A 17,355-nucleotide genomic window follows, 5' to 3' on the forward strand; every position below is an offset into this window, starting at 1 on the left:
TGTGTGTGTGCCTGCCCGTGTGTGTGTGTGTGTGCCTGCCCGTGTGTGTGTGTGTGCGTGTGCCTGCCTGTGTGCGTGTGTCTGCCTGTGTGTGTGTGTGTGTGCCTGCCTGTGTGTGTGTGTGTGTGCCTGCCTGTGTGTGTGTGTGTGCCTGCCTGTGTGTGTGTGTGTGTGCCTGCCTGTGTGTGTGTGTGTGTGCCTGCCTGTGTGTGTGTGTGTGTGCCTGCGTGTGTGTGTGTGTGCGTGTGTGTGTGTGTGTGTGTGCCTGCCCGTGTGTGTGTGTGTGTGTGCCTGCCCGTGTGTGTGTGTGTGTGCCTGCCCGTGTGTGTGTGTGTGCGTGTGCCTGCCTGTGTGTGTGTGTGCCTGCCTGTGTGTGTGTGTGTGCCTGCCTGTGTGTGTGTGTGTGTGCCTGCCTGTGTGTGTGTGTGTGTGCCTGCGTGTGTGTGTGTGTGCGTGTGTGTGTGTGTGTGTGTGCCTGCCCGTGTGTGTGTGTGTGTGCCTGTGTGTGTGTGTGTGTGCCTGCCTGTGTGCGTGTGTGTGTGTGTGTGTGTGCCTGCCTGCCTGTGTGTGTGTGTGTGTGTGCCTGCCTGCCTGTGTGTGTGTGTGCCTGCCTGCGTGTGTGTGTGTGTGCCTGCCTGCCTGTGTGTGTGTGTGCCTGCCTGTGTGTGGGTGTGTGGGTGTGTGCCTGCCCGTGTGTGTGTGTGTGTGTGTGCCTGCCTCTGTGTGTGTGTGTGTGTGTGTGTGCCTGCCTGTGTGTGGGTGTGTGTGTGTGTGCCTGCCTCTGTGTGTGTGTGTGTGTGCCTGCCCGTGTGTGTGTGTGTGTGCCTGCCTCTGTGTGTGTGTGTGTGTGTGTGTGTGTGTGTGTGCCTGCCTGTGTGTGTGTGTGTGTGTCAGCCCGTGTGTGTGTGCCAGCCCGTGTGTGTGTGTGTGTGTGTGTGTGTGTGTGTGCCTGCCCGTGTGTGTGTGTGTGTGTGTGCCTGCCTCTGTGTGTGTGTGTGTGTGTGTGTGTGCCAGCCCGTGTGTGTGTGTGTGTGTGTGTGTGTGTGTGTGTGTGTGCCTGCCTCTGTGTGTGTGTGTGTGTGCCTGCCTCTGTGTGTGTGTGTGCCTGCCCGTGTGTGTGTGTGTGCCTGCCCGTGTGTGTGTGTGCCTGCCCGTGTGTGTGTGTGCCTGCCCGTGTGTGTGTGTGCCTGCCCGTGTGTGTGTGTGTGTGTGTGTGTGTGTGTGTGTGTGTGTGTGCCTGCCCGTGTGTGTGTGTGTGTGTGTGTGTGTGTGTGTGTGCCTGCCTGTGTGTGTGTGCCTGCCTGTGTGTGTGCCTGCCTGTGTGTGTGTGTGTGTGCGCCTGCCTGTGTGTGTGTGTGTGCGCCTGCCTGTGTGTGTGTGTGTGTGCGCCTGCCTGTGTGTGTGTGTGTGTGCGCCTGCCTGTGTGTGTGTGTGTGTTCGTGTGTGTGCCTGCCTGCCTGCCTGCCTGTGTGTGCCTGCCTGCCTGCCTGTGTGTGCCTGCCTGCCTGCCTGTGTGTGCCTGCCTGTGCCTGCCTGTGTGTGTGTGTGCCTGCCTGCCTGCCTGTGTGTGTGCGTGTGCCTGCCTGTGTGTGTGTGTGTGTGTGTGTGCCTGCCTGTGTGTGTGTGTGTGTGTGTGTGTGCCTGCCTCTGTGTGCCTGCCTCTGTGCCTGTGTGTGTGTGTGTCAGGCAGGCAGTTCCAGCAGTGAGCGAGTGCAGCTCCTGTCTGAGCTGGAAACAGTGTAAGGCCCCACTTGAGAGAGTGCACTGATTCTCAAACCCACAACTCCCAGTGTTGCTGCAAGATTTAATCCGAGTTACCAACTTACCTGTCTGGTGGAATCAGATCCACCAAAAACACTGAGTTGGTTCCTGTACTTCACACAAATGATTATTTATCACAGACTCATCATTTGAATCACAAATAAACAGCTGTGAATCATATGGCTGTATTTGTTTGAACTGCAGACCCCGATACACATACAGATCACCACAGACACAAGGAATGGTGTTATGTATGAGAAAATAAAATCAGGGAAACACTGTTCACGAGCACCAGATTGCAGGCTTCAACAAGATGCTCCTTTTTCTTCACAGGACTTTCTGTTCTCTGAAGTCTTTCTGATTGTCAGATCCTTGCTGAAGACAGGTGACGTGCACATTAATGTTCCACCTCACTGTCACGGGTCAGAGCTCACAAACACCAGCCGATGGGGGAGTAACTGACTGTCTTTGGGCTTGAGTTAGGTTGCTGCAGAGAGAGAGGGAGAGAGAGAGATGGAGACAGACCCTGCCTCTTTCTGTCTGGAAACCCTTCCAGCCCAACACCTGTCAGCCCCCACACACCCAGGGAGCAATCTAAGAGAGTGCTCATCAGGCTCATGACCTTTGACATTCACAACTGTTCCCAATGCCCTGAACCTCAGCCTCCCCCCCCGCTGCTGTGGTGCCTTCCCTCCTCTTGCCCCAGGGTTCACAAAGCAACAACTCTCAATGCATTCTGGGAACTTGTTTTTAAGATTGCAGCAATTCCTTCCACATTCGCAGGAGATGGAAGTCCATGTGGGTTTGGAAGGTGATGTCTGGGGGAGCCTTTGGTGAATTTTTATAGCATCTCAATATCCAGCAGGCTGTCTGTCCTGGATGGTGTTGAGCTTCTTGAGTGTTGTTGGAGCTGACCCCATCCAGGCAAGTGGGGAGTATTCCATCACACTCTTGACTTGTGCCTTGTAGATGGTGGACAGGCTTTGGGGAGTCAGGAGGGGAGTTACTTGCTGCATTATTCCTAGTGTCTGACCTGTTCTTGTAGCCACTGTGTTTATGTGGTGAGTCCAGTTGAGTTTCTGGTGGGTGGATGTTGATAGTCGGGGATTCAGTGACAGGAGCCCATTGAATGTCAGGGTGTTCCTTTGGGCTGATTATAATGTCAACATCGTCATGTTTGCTACACGGGGACGGTACACTGGGTCGGTACGTAGGGCCGTGGGTCGGTACGCGGGGTCGGTACGTAGGGCCGTGGGTCAGTACACGGGGACGGTACACTGGGTCGGTACGTAGGGCCGTGGGTCGGTACGCGGGACCGGTACGCGGGGACAATACACAGGGTCGGTCCGCGGGGCCGTGAGGACAGTACGTGCAGTGGCAGGGATGGTATTGCTGTTGTTTCCCAGTGGTTGTCGCGTGCCTGGGGAGGGATGCAACGTGTAAACGATGGGGTCAAAGTGCGAGCTGACAGTCTGACCATGTCGGTTTGGTTCTGGGACAGGTTCACAGTAGCAGCCCGTTAGACCTGGCGAGTGAAGAGGTCGACCGTTTACCGTGTCTGCAGTGTCTCCTGGACCTCGGTGCGAATATAAATGGGGTTGACAAGACTGGTGTGTATCCTTTCGTTATTCCTCTGTGTGTAACCTCACCTGCCACCAGTGTCAGAGTGAACCTCTCAACTCCCTTTCTCTGTGTGTGTCTCTCTCTCTGTCGCAGGGAAATCCGCATTACTGCACGCTCTGGCCAGCAGCGATGGGGTTCAGGTGCTCAACACCGCCAACATCAAGCTGCTTCTCGAGAGGGGTATGCTAACAGAACACACGCTCCGCATCCTGGTCACCTTTCACCTTTGTTGTCTAAAGTGTAGGATAAAGTTGCAGAAAAGTTTGATTGAATGTGCAGATCACTGCAATGTCCTGACTCTCGCAAAATGCCAGTAACTGTTTCTTTAGGTAATGGTGACAGTGAGGGAGCAGGACACACATTTGGATACAAATGTTTAAAATTTGCTGACCTTATAATTCCAGTTCACATCAATCTCCCAGTGATCCTGCAGCTAAAGCACAGGGTGAACATAGAATTGCAATGCTGTGTTAACTCATAGTAATTCCACACAGGACAGGCCCTACCCCCAAGCGAAGTAGGGGTACTTCCAACAGGCAGTATAGGGACAGAGAAACCCTAGGGTCAGTGGTGAGGGAGTGGGCACTGTGGGAGGGTCAGTGCAGAGGGAGTGGACACTGTGGGAGGGTCAGTGCTGAGGGAGTGTCACACTGTCGGAGGGTCACTATGTTCCTTTTAATGTATTTGAATGTGAAACCCCTCTCCTGAAGACCATGTGGTGTTTTTTCAGGTGCGGATGTGAAGGCGAGTATGATCGACGGTGACAACATCTTCTCGTTTCTCATCTTCCTGTTGGGGGAGACGGAAGGTCGAGAGCAGGAAGAGACTGAGACCCTCAGGCGCTTTTGCCTCCAGACAACGGAGCTCCTCCTGAGTCACTCCGCTGATCCTGATATCTGTCAGCCTGAGGACTCCCTCATCTACACCTGTATCGGGCAGTTTGAGGTCCACATTCCCCTCATCCAGCTTCTCCTGGACTCTGGAGCTGCCTGCCACTGTCCTGAGCATGGTCCCAGCTGCTGGTCAGGCTTCAGCCTGCTCTTTGAGAGACTCGCCGTGTTGTTAAATGGCCCCGAGTCGGTGCTGCCGCACTCCGAAGCCTTACGAAGGGCAGAGCGAACCTTGGAGCTGATGCTGGGGAGTGTGTCCCATGCCCGTCTCCCTCCGGCCTGGGAGATTAAGCCCTCGGCCTACTCCCGCTATGCAGAGCAGGTGATGTTACTGGCCAGGCCCCTGGCACTGCAGCAGGCCTCTCCTGCCTCACTGAAGCACCTGTGCAGGGTGGAAATCCGCCAACTCCTGCGACCTGTCCCCCTGCACGCCAAGGTGAACTCATTACCCTTGCCCAACCGCCTCAAGTGGTTTGTGTTGATTGAAAACAGCAAAGCAGAGGAGGAGCAGGAGGTAATGCAGCATTAACATCTGACAGCACCTTGTCACAGTTTGAGGCCTGACCTGACTCACTCTTCTTCTTAACTGACTTTACTGCTGGGTCAGGAGAGGCTGGAACCTGATCCCTGTTTTACTGAGTGAGCCTTGGACCAAGCCCACACAATCCTGTGTGTACTCCTGTCTTCTGCTGTGCTCTGTGGGAGCTGATGGTGCAAGTTTGACCTGCAAGGTGATGTCTACTGGCTGTTGGTCCCTGGGATGGGAGGGAGGGGGGATGTTGGTGATGGTGACGGTGGGGGGGGGAGTTGGCTGCAGTTAGGCCCCTGCCCCCCTCTCTCAGCGACTGAGTGCAATGTGAGTCTTGGCTGACAGTGAGCTCCCCGAGGGGACCTTCAGCCCCCCGGCCGGGGTGTACTGCTGTGTGAACAGTGACTCCTCCGAATTCACCCACCACACTGAGGCCCTCCGCACCGTTCAGATCCTGGTGAACAGATGCTGCATTCAGCTCCCGGAGGCCAGCTCTCCGACCTCAGCTGAGGGAACACTGTGCCCTCACAGCCTCCTGCCAGTCACTGAGACTTGAAGCTGAAACACCCATCACCACGAGGGATTGGCACAGGGAGAGAGAAGGCAGTGATCGGGTGGGAATAGGGACAGTCAGGTGGAGCACGGCAGCCTAACGACAGACTGACTGAGAGAGGCACTCCCTGGGACCTCGTAAACACTGACAGACACTCTGTCTCCATGGGACCACCCCCAGAGTAAATCAGTCAGGGTTCCTCTGCTATTGATACAGCCTCAGGCTGAGGGGGAGGGCTTCACCTTTGCCTGGTCCTGGTGAGGACACTAAACGATGAATCATTATTCCCTTCACCACCTCAAGGGAAAGTATCAGAAACAAAATATTTCACTGAACAGAGATTGATGGATCAGCCTGAAAAACATGCCGTTTGATTTTTACACTTACATTTTATAATTTACAATAAAAATAGTTGCGTTTCAATGTTTCACTTTCAAACATCACCCAATGTTCCCTCAGGTCACTGGGAGTGGGAGGGCAAAGAAACAATGTACTTTTAGAAAATAAAATCCCGATCATGTCCTTGTGTTACTGTGATTCCCAACCCCCCCCAGCTCACCATATTCGCACTCTCATATCAACATACTCTGTCATACACACTATATTCTCTCTCTCTCTCTCTCTCTCACACACACCATTCTCTCTCTCTCACACACCATTCTCTCTCTCACACACACCATTCTCTCCCTCTCTCTCTCTCACTCACACCATTCTCTCTCTCTCACACACACCATTCTCTCTCTCTCACACACACCATTCTCTCTCTCACACCACTCTCTCTCTCTCTCTCTCTCTCTCTCTCACACACACACACCATTCTCTCTCTCTCACACACACACCATTCCCTCACTCACACCATTCTCTCACACACACCATTCTCTCTCTCACACACACACCATTCTCTCTCTCACACACACACCATTCTCTCTCACACACACACCATTCTCTCTCTCACACACCCACCATTCTCTCTCACACACCCACCATTCTCTCTCACACACCCACCATTCTCTCTCACACACACACACCATTCTCTCTCTCACACACACACCATTCCCTCACTCACACCATTCTCTCACACACACACCATTCTCTCTCTCACACACACACCATTCTCTCTCACACACCCACCATTCTCTCTCACACACCCACCATTCTCTCTCACACACACACACCATTCTCTCTCTCACACACACACCATTCCCTCACTCACACCATTCTCTCACACACACACCATTCTCTCTCTCACACACACACCATTCCCTCACTCTCACCATTCTCTCTCACACACCCACCATTCTCTCTCACACACCCACCATTCTCTCTCACACACACACACCATTCTCTCTCTCACACACACACCATTCCCTCACTCACACCATTCTCTCACACACACACCATTCTCTCACTCACACCATTCTCTCACACACACACACCATTCTCTCTCTCACACACACACCATTCTCTCTCTCTCACACACACCATTCTCTCTCTCTCTCTCTCACACACCATTCTCTCTCTCACACACACACCATTCTCTCTCTCACACACCCACCATTCTCTCTCTCACACACACACCATTCTCTCTCTCTCACCATTCTCTCACACACCCACCATTCTCTCTCTCACACACCCACCATTCTCTCTCTCACACACACACCATTCTCTCTCACACACACCATTCCCTCACACATACACACCATTCTCTCTCACACACACCATTCTCTCTCTCACACACACACCATTCTCTCTCTCACACACACCATTCTCTCTCACACACACACCATTCTCTCTCACACACACCATTCTCTCTCACACCACTCTCTCTCTCTCTCACACACACACCATTCTCTCTCTCTCACACACACACCATTCCCTCACACCATTCTCTCTCTCACACACACACCATTCTCTCTCTCTCACACACACACCATTCCCTCACACCATTCTCTCTCTCTCACACACACCATTCTCTCTCTCACACCACTCTCTCTCTCTCTCACACACACACCATTCTCTCTCACACACACACCATTCTCTCTCTCTCACACACACACCATTCCCTCACACACACACCATTCTCTCTCTCACACACACCATTCTCTCTCTCACACACACACCATTCTCTCTCTCACACACACACCATTCTCTCTCACACACACACCATTCTCTCTCTCACACACACACCATTCCCTCACTCACACCACTCTCTCTCTCTCACACACACACACACCATTCTCTCTCTCACACACACACACCATTCCCTCACTCACACCATTCTCTCACACACACACCATTCTCTCTCTCACACACACACCATTCTCTCTCTCACACACACACCATTCTCTCTCACACACACACCATTCTCTCTCTCACACACACACCATTCCCTCACTCACACCATTCTCTCACACACCCACCATTCTCTCTCTCACACACCCACCATTCTCTCTCTCACACACCCACCATTCTCTCTCTCACACACACCATTCTCTCTCACACACACACCATTCCCTCACTCACACCATTCTCTCACACACACACCATTCTCTCTCTCACACACCCACCATTCTCTCTCTCACACACACACCATTCTCTCTCACACACACCATTCCCTCACACATACACACCATTCTCTCTCTCACACACACACCATTCTCTCTCTCACACACACACCATTCTCTCTCACACACACCATTCCCTCACACACACACACCATTCTCTCTCTCACACACACACCATTCTCTCTCTCACACACACACCATTCTCTCTCTCACACACACCATTCTCTCTCTCTCACACACACCATTCTCTCTCTCTCACACACACCATTCTCTCTCTCACACCACTCTCTCTCTCTCTCTCTCTCTCACACACACACACACCATTCTCTCTCTCACACACACACCATTCTCTCTCACACACACACCATTCCCTCACTCACACCATTCTCTCTCTCACACACACACCATTCCCTCACTCACACCATTCTCTCACACACACACCATTCTCTCTCACACACACACACCATTCTCTCTCTCTCACACACACCATTCTCTCTCTCTCACACACACCATTCTCTCTCTCACACACACCATTCTCTCTCTCACACACACACACCATTCTCTCTCTCACACACACACACCATTCTCTCTCTCACACACACACACCATTCCCTCACTCACACCATTCTCTCTCACACACACACCATTCTCTCTCTCTCACACACACACCATTCTCTCTCTCTCACACACACACCATTCTCTCTCTCACACACACACCATTCTCTCTCTCACACACACACCATTCTCTCTCTCACACCACTCTCTCTCTCTCTCTCTCCACACACACACACCATTCTCTCTCTCACACACACACACCATTCCCTCACTCACACCATTCTCTCACACACACACCATTCCTCTCTCACACACACACCATTCTCTCTCTCACACACACACCATTCTCTCTCTCACACACACACCATTCTCTCTCTCACACACACACCATTCTCTCTCTCTCACACACACCATTCTCTCTCTCACACACACACCATTCTCTCTCTCTCACACACACCATTCTCTCTCTCACACACACACCATTCTCTCTCTCACACACCCACCATTCTCTCTCTCACACACCCACCATTCTCTCTCTCACACACCCACCATTCTCTCTCTCTCTCACACACACCATTCTCTCTCTCACACACACACCATTCTCTCTCACACACACACCATTCTCTCTCTCACACACCCACCATTCTCTCTCACACACCCACCATTCTCTCTCACACACCCACCATTCTCTCTCACACACCCACCATTCTCTCTCTCACACACCCACCATTCTCTCTCTCACACACACACCATTCCCTCACTCACACCATTCTCTCACACACACACCATTCTCTCTCTCTCACACACACACCATTCTCTCTCTCACACACACACCCACCATTCTCTCTCTCACACACACCATTCCCTCACTCACACCATTCTCTCACACACACACCATTCTCTCTCTCTCACACACACACCATTCTCTCTCTCACACACACACCATTCTCTCTCTCACACACACACCATTCTCTCTCTCTCACACACACCATTCTCTCTCACACACCACTCTCTCTCTCTCTCTCACACACACACACCATTCTCTCTCTCCACACACACACCATTCCCTCACTCACACCATTCTCTCACACACACACCATTCTGTCTCTCACACACACACCATTCTCTCTCTCACACACACACCATTCTCTCTCTCACACACACACCATTCTCTCTCTCACACACACACCATTCTCTCTCACACACACACCATTCTCTCTCTCACACACACACACCATTCTCTCTCACACACCCACCATTCTCTCTCTCACACACCCACCATTCTCTCTCTCACACCATTCTCTCACACACACCCACCATTCTCTCTCACACACACACACCATTCTCTCTCACACACACACACCATTCTCTCTCTCACACACACACACCATTCTCTCTCTCACACACACACCATTCCCTCACACACACCATTCTCTCTCACACACACACCATTCTCTCTCTCACACACACACCATTCTCTCTCTCACACACACCATTCTCTCTCTCACACACACACACCATTCTCTCTCACACACCCACCATTCTCTCTCACACACCCACCATTCTCTCTCACACACACACACCATTCTCTCTCACACACACACACCATTCTCTCTCTCACACACACACCATTCTCTCTCTCACACACACACACCATTCTCTCTCTCACACACACACCATTCCCTCACTCACACCATTCTCTCACACACACACCATTCTCTCTCTCACACACACACCATTCTCTCTCTCTCACACACACACCATTCTCTCTCTCTCACACACACACCATTCTCTCTCTCACACACACACACCATTCTCTCTCTCACACACACACCATTCTCTCTCTCACACACACACACCATTCTCTCTCTCACACACACACCATTCTCTCTCTCACACACACACCATTCTCTCTCTCACACACACACCATTCCCTCACTCACACCATTCTCTCTCTCACACACCCACCATTCTCTCTCTCACACACCCACCATTCTCTCTCTCACACACCCACCATTCTCTCTCTCACACACACACCATTCTCTCTCTCTCACACACACACACCATTCTCTCTCACACACACACACCATTCTCTCTCTCACACACACACCATTCTCTCTCTCTCTCACACACACACCATTCTCTCTCTCACACACACACCATTCTCTCTCTCACACACCCACCATTCTCTCTCTCACACACACACACCATTCTCTCTCTCACACACACACCATTCTCTCTCTCTCACACACCATTCTCTCTCTCTCTCTCACACCATTCTCTCTCTCTCACACACACCATTCTCTCTCACACACACCATTTTCTCTCTCACACCATTCTCTCTCTCTCTCTCACCATTCTCTCTCTCTCTCTCTCTCTCACCATTCTCTCTCTCTCTCACACACCATTTTCTCTCTCTCTCTCACACCATTTTCTCTCTCACACCATTCTCTCTCTCTTTCTCACACCATTCTCTCTCTCTTTCTCACACCATTCTCTCTCTCTTTCTCACACCATTCTCTCTCTCACACACACACCATTCTCTCTCTCTCTCACACACACCATTTTCTCTCTCACACCATTCTCTCTCTCTTTCTCACACCATTCTCTCTCTCTTTCTCACACCATTCTCTCTCTCACACACACACCATTCTCTCTCTCACACACACACACCATTCTCTCTCTCACACACACACCATTCTCTCTCTCTCACACACCATTCTCTCTCTCTCTCTCACACCATTCTCTCTCTCTCACACACACCATTCTCTCTCTCTCACACACACACCATTCTCTCTCACACACACCATTTTCTCTCTCACACCATTCTCTCTCTCTCTCTCACCATTCTCTCTCTCTCTCACCATTCTCTCTCTCTCTCACACACCATTTTCTCTCTCTCTCTCACACCATTTTCTCTCTCACACCATTCTCTCTCTCTTTCTCACACCATTCTCTCTCTCTTTCTCACACCATTCTCTCTCTCACACACACACCATTCTCTCTCTCTCTCACACACACCATTTTCTCTCTCACACCATTCTCTCTCTCTTTCTCACACCATTCTCTCTCTCTTTCTCACACCATTCTCTCTCACACACACACACCATTCTCTCTCTCTCACACACACACACCATTCTCTCTCTCTCCCTCACACACACACACACACACCCCAGAACTCATCCCCCATATTGTGCCACCACTGCTGGAGTGAATGTCCTCTCTTTTTGGAGCCATCTGTCCTTCCCCAATGCCCTGTCCACCATGAGTTCATGCTGGGTCTTGCTGATGGTGCCCAGTACCACACTGGCCCAAGCCCCTCTCCAATGCTGCTGATCCCTTCACTGTCACTTGGTCAACAACCTGCAGCTCTCTTCCTACTAGCACTCTGGATGTATCTACACTACACGGACTGCAGTTATGCAACTCGCCATCCCCTTCTCCATGACAGCCGCAGAGGGCCACCAAATGTTGACCTTCCCAGTGACACCCGCATCCCAGGAGCAAATAAAAGCAAGCTTCGAGTGACCGCCTTCAGTGGGTGAAGATGATGGGGAGCCATTGAGAATTATTAGGGAACACAAGTTGCAGAGAAGGGAAACCAGGCAAAACCAGAAAACAGCTGAGAAATATTTTAAGCTATCCGGGAAAATAATAAAACTGAGTAAAAGTCAAAAGGAAATAAAGAGTATTTCTGGAAAGAGATGAGCTTTCAAACAATTGCTGAGGTTAGTGGGGGTGAGCTACTAAATTGAGGGAATGTGTTGACCACCATCACCTTTACTCCTTTTTGAAAAAAGTTTATAGATTTTACACCTGAGCGCAATTAGGACTGGTTTGTACTTTGGATGTCTGAGAGGTTGCATTAAGAGGTGTTCAAACATACAACAATAACCATATACCAATGGTGGTGATCGACATGTTGGCTAAGTTCTGTAAAAACGGTGAGACTTAATTGTGAGCCAGTGATCAATGACATTTCTATAAAGCATCTGCAAGCATTCAGTTCAATGGACATGCCATTTTTATTGATCTTTCAGATGAGTGGAGAAGACACTTCATGTGAAACAATATAAGAGTAATGTGAATCTCTGAGCCACAGAGACGTCGAAATTGCCAATGTATTAATCATAGTGTAACAATCATTTGAATCCACCAGTCTACATAACTGTGTGATGCCTGATAATAATCTCTGCCCCCTTCATACCAAGACACCAAGAAATTATTTAGGTAAAAACCTCTTGACACAGAAAGCAATGAGTTGTCCGTCTGCTGGGAACCTTTCTCACGTGGAGTGGAGATTCATGGAAATTGGTCTTGGCAAAATGGCCATAATTATTGAGGGGAAAAGGCAGTTAATTTTCCTCAAAGGCAGTTCAGGACTTGAGTATTTCCGAAAAATAGTGCCTATGAATGTTGTTCAACTTTCAGTCACTGGGACAGGTGCAAGAACACTGACAACTGGCCTGTAGCCTTCACTCCTCCATCTTACCCACTGCTCCATACCCCTCTACACTAACCAACCCTCCCATGCCCACATAACAAAATCCCTCATAACCTGTATACCCTACTCTTTGTTATGACCCTTTATAGCCTCTAATACACCTTATGCCCCTGTATTCACTCCCATAATCCCTCATACCCCCCTGCTGACCTATATCTTCTTCATGAATGCTATTCCAACCTATATCCCACCCACCCATCAGGGTTTTGAATGTGATGCTGCCCAAATAGAGTGCCGCTATTTTTCCTGGAGTGTTGGAAGCTGAAGGATGATCTTACAGGGTAAATAGACAAGGTCAATTCCCCAGGGCTGGGGAGTCCAGAACGAGAGGGCACAGGTTTAGGGTGGGAGGGATAAGATTCAAAAGGGACCTAAGGGGCAACTTTTTCACACACAGGGTGGTGAGTGTATGGAATGAGCTGCCTGGGGAAGTGGTGCAAAAGTCTTCAAATAAAGGAGCATAATTAAGCCATTGACCCCATGGAATGGATACACATTATCCAGTGGCTCACTGTGGATCAGGATAGTCGGAATTATGTGGTGTGATGGGATTAGGCAGGTAAAGCACCATAAGATATAGGAGCATAATTAAGCTATTGACCCCATTGAATCTGCTCCACCATTCGATCATGTCTGATATGTTTCTCAATCCCATTCTCCTGCTTTCTTCCCATAACCCTTGATCCCCTTCCTAATCAAGAACTTGTCTATCTCTGTCTGAAAGACATTCAATGAGTTGTCCTCCACAGCCCTCTGTAGCAATGCATCCCATAGATTCACCACCTTCTGGCTGAAGAGATTCCTCCTCATCTCAGTTCTAAACAGTTGTCCTTCATTCTGAGGCTGTGCCCTCAGATCCTAGTTTTTCCTACTAGTGGAAACATCATCTCCACATCCACTCTATCAAGACCTCTCAGTACTCTGTAAGTTTAGATTAGATTAGGTTCCCTACGGTGTGGAAACAGGCCCTTCGGCCTAACCAGTCCACACCGACCCTCCGAAGAGTAACCCACCCAGACCCATTCCCCTACCCTATATTTACCCCTGACTAATGTACCTAACACTATAGCCAAGTCACCTGACCTGCACGTCTTTGGATTGTGGAAAGAAACCAGCGCACCCAGAGGAAACCCACTGGGAGAGTGTGCAAACTCTACACAGTCACCTGAGGTGGGAATTGAACCCAGTCCCTGCCGCTGAGCCACCGTGTCACCCATTTAAATCAGACTCTCCTCTTGTCCTTCTGGACTTATTGAGTACAGACCTAGAGTCCTTAACTGCACCCCATATAACAAACTCTTCATCCCTTGTGCCATTCTTGTAAAGTTCCTCTAGATTCCCTCCAAGAGCAGCATATCCATTCTTAGATACTGGATTAGTGGTGCTGGAAGAGCACAGCAGTTCAGGCAGCATCCAACGAGCAGCGAAATCAACGTTTCGGGCAAAAGCCCTTCATCAGGAATAAAGGCAGTGAGCCTGCAGCGTGGAGAGATAAGCTAGAGGAGGGTGGGGGTGGGGAGAGAGTAGCATAGAGTACAATGGGTGAGTGGGGGAGGAGATGAAGGTGATAGGTCAAGGAGGAGAGGGTGGAGTGGATAGGTGGAAAAGAAGATAGGCAGGTCGGACAAGTCAAGGAGACAGTAACTGAGCTGGAAGTTTGAAACTACGACCCACCCTCCCATTCTGGCACTTTCCCTTGCCACCGCAGGAACTGTAAAACCTGTGCCCACACCTCCTCCCTCACCTCTATCCAAGGCCCTAAAGGAGCCTTCCACATCCATCAAAGTTTTACTTGCACATCTACTAATATCATTTATTGTATCCGTTGTTCCCAATGTGGTCTCCTCTACATCGGGGAGACTGGGCGCCTCCTAGCAGAGCGCTTTAGGGAACATCTCCGAGACACCTGCACCAATCAACTACACCGCCCCGTGGCCCAACATTTCAACTCCCTCTCCCACTCTGCCGAGGACATGGAGGTCCTGGGCCTCCTTCACCGCCACTCCCCTCACCACCAGACGCCTGGAGGAAGAACGCCTCATCTTCCGCCTCGGAACACTTCAACCCCAGGGCATCAATGTGGACTTCAACAGCTTCCTCATTTCCCCTTCCCCCACCTCATCCTAGTTTCAAACTTGCAGCTCAGTTACTGTCTCCTTGACTTGTCCTACCTGCCTATCTTCTTTTCCACCTATCCACTCCACCCTCTCCTCCTTGACCTATCACCTTCATCCCCTCCCCCACTCACCCATTGTACTCTATGCTACTCTCTCCCCACCCCCCACCCTCCTCTAGCTTATCTCTCCATGCTTCAGGCTCACTGCCCTTTATTCCTGATGAAGGGCTTTTGCCCGAAACGTTGATTTTGCTGCTCGTTGGATGCTGCCTGACCTGCTGTGCTCTTCCAGCACTAATCCAGATGCTAAATGAGCCTGCCTGTTAATTTTAAGAGAATCCTGAATTAGGATTCCCAATTCCCTTTGTGCTTCAGATTACTGAACCCTTTCCCCATTTAGTAAATAGTCTCTGCCTCTATTCTTTGTAAAATGTGTATGATCCCACACTTCCCCACATTGTATCTGCCACTTTTTTACCCACTCTCCTGTCCTGTCAAAGTTCTTCTGCAGCTTCCCCCTTCCTCAATCCTACCTGTCGTCCCGCACCTTCCCACTGTCCCGCACCTTCCCACTGTCCCGCACCTTCCCACTGTCCCGCACCTTCCCACTGTCCCGCACCTTCCCACTGTCCCGCACCTTCCCACTGTCCCGCACCTTCCCACTGTCCCGCACCTTCCCACTGTCCCACACTCCCACTGTCCCACTGTCCCTCACTCCCACTGTCCCACTGTCCCTCACTCCCACTGTCCCTCACTCCCACTGTCCCACTGTCCCCTCACTCCACTGTCCCACTGTCCCTCACTCCCACTGTCCCACTGTCCCTCACTCCCACTGTCCCTCACTCCCACTGTCCCTCACTCCCACTGTCCCTCACTCCCACTGTCCCTCACTCCCACTGTCCCTCACTCCCACTGTCCCTCACTCCCACTGTCCCTCACTCCCACTGTCCCTCACTCCCACTGTCCCTCACTCCCACTGTCCCTCACTCCCACTGTCCCTCACTCCCACTGTCCCTCACTCCCACTGTCCCTCACTCCCACTGTCCCTCACTCCCACTGTCCCTCACTCCCACTGTCCCTCACTCCCACTGTCCCTCACTCCCACTGTCCCACTGTCCCTCACTCCCACTGTCCCACTATCCCTCACTCCCACTGTCCAACTATCCCTCACTCCCACTGTCCCTCACTCCCACTGTCCCACTGTCCCACTGTCCCTCACTCCCACTGTCCCTCACTCCCACTGTCCCACTGTCCCTCACTCCCACTGTCCAACTATCCCTCACTCCCACTGTCCCTCACTCCCACTGTCCCTCACTCCCACTGTCCAACTACCCCTCACTCCCACTGTCCCACTGTCCCTCACTCCCACTGTCCCTCACTCCCACTGTCCAACTATCCCTCACTCCCACTGTCCCACTGTCCCTCACTCCCACTGTCCCTCACTCCCACTGTCCAACTATCCCTCACTCCCACTGTCCCACTGTCCTCACTCCCACTGTCCCACTGTCCCTCACTCCCACTGTCCCAACTATCCCTCACTCCCACTGTCCCTCACTCCCACTGTCCAACTATCCTCACTCCCACTGTCCCTCACTCCCACTGTCCCTCACTCCCACTGTCCCTCACTCCCACTGTCCCACTGTCCCTCACTCCCACTGTCCCTCACTCCCTCCCTCCGTCCCACTCCCACTGTCCCACGTCCCTCACTCCCACTGTCCCACTGTCACTCACTCCCACTGTCCCACTGTCCCTCACTCCCACTGTCCCTCACATCCCACTGTCCCTCACTCCCACTGTCCCACTGTCCCTCACTCCCACTGTCCCACTGTCCCTCACTCCCACTGTCCCTCACTCCCACTGTCCCTCACTCCCACTGTCCCACTGTCCCTCACTCCCACTGTCCCACTGTCCCTCACTCCCACTGTCCCACTGTCCCACACTCCCACTGTCCCACCACTCCCACTGTCCCTCACTCCCACTGTCCTCACTCCCACTGTCCCACTGTCCCTCACTCCCACTGTCCCTCACTCCCACTGTCCCTCACTCCCACTGTCCCACTGTCCCTCACTCCCACTGTCCCACTGTCCCTCACTCCCACTGTCCCACTGTCCCTCACTCCACTGTCCCACTGTCCCTCACTCCCACTGTCCCTCACTCCCACTGTCCCTCACTCCCACTGTCCCACTGTCCCACACTCCCACTGTCCCACACTCCCACTGTCCCTCACTCCCACTGTCCCTCACTCCCACTGTCCCACTGT

General features: G+C 51.6%; 2 protein-coding genes across 8 annotated transcripts in view; both read left to right on the top strand.

Annotated features, from left to right (window-relative positions):
- The window catches only part of vav2 (vav 2 guanine nucleotide exchange factor), a 190,432-nt gene that overhangs the window by 78,851 nt on the left and 94,226 nt on the right, over window positions 1-17,355 (top strand). The gene's annotated exons all lie outside the window — the stretch shown is intronic.
- asb6 (ankyrin repeat and SOCS box containing 6) lies at window positions 2,065-5,779 on the top strand. Its single transcript, XM_072566130.1, has 4 exons — window positions 2,065-2,146; window positions 3,263-3,371; window positions 3,478-3,564; window positions 4,115-5,779. Exon 4 carries the CDS (start codon window positions 4,135-4,137, stop codon window positions 4,801-4,803), a length of 669 nt encoding a protein of 222 aa, XP_072422231.1. The 5' UTR covers window positions 2,065-2,146; window positions 3,263-3,371; window positions 3,478-3,564; window positions 4,115-4,134; the 3' UTR covers window positions 4,804-5,779.

Source organism: Chiloscyllium punctatum, chromosome 49 (genome assembly GCF_047496795.1).
Source record: "Chiloscyllium punctatum isolate Juve2018m chromosome 49, sChiPun1.3, whole genome shotgun sequence".
NCBI lineage: Eukaryota > Metazoa > Chordata > Chondrichthyes > Orectolobiformes > Hemiscylliidae > Chiloscyllium > Chiloscyllium punctatum.

Bases quoted from the DNA above. Each gene is read 5' to 3' on its own strand.
- asb6 (XM_072566130.1), top strand. From the start codon at position 4,135: ATGATCGACGGTGACAACATCTTCTCGTTTCTCATCTTCCTGTTGGGG.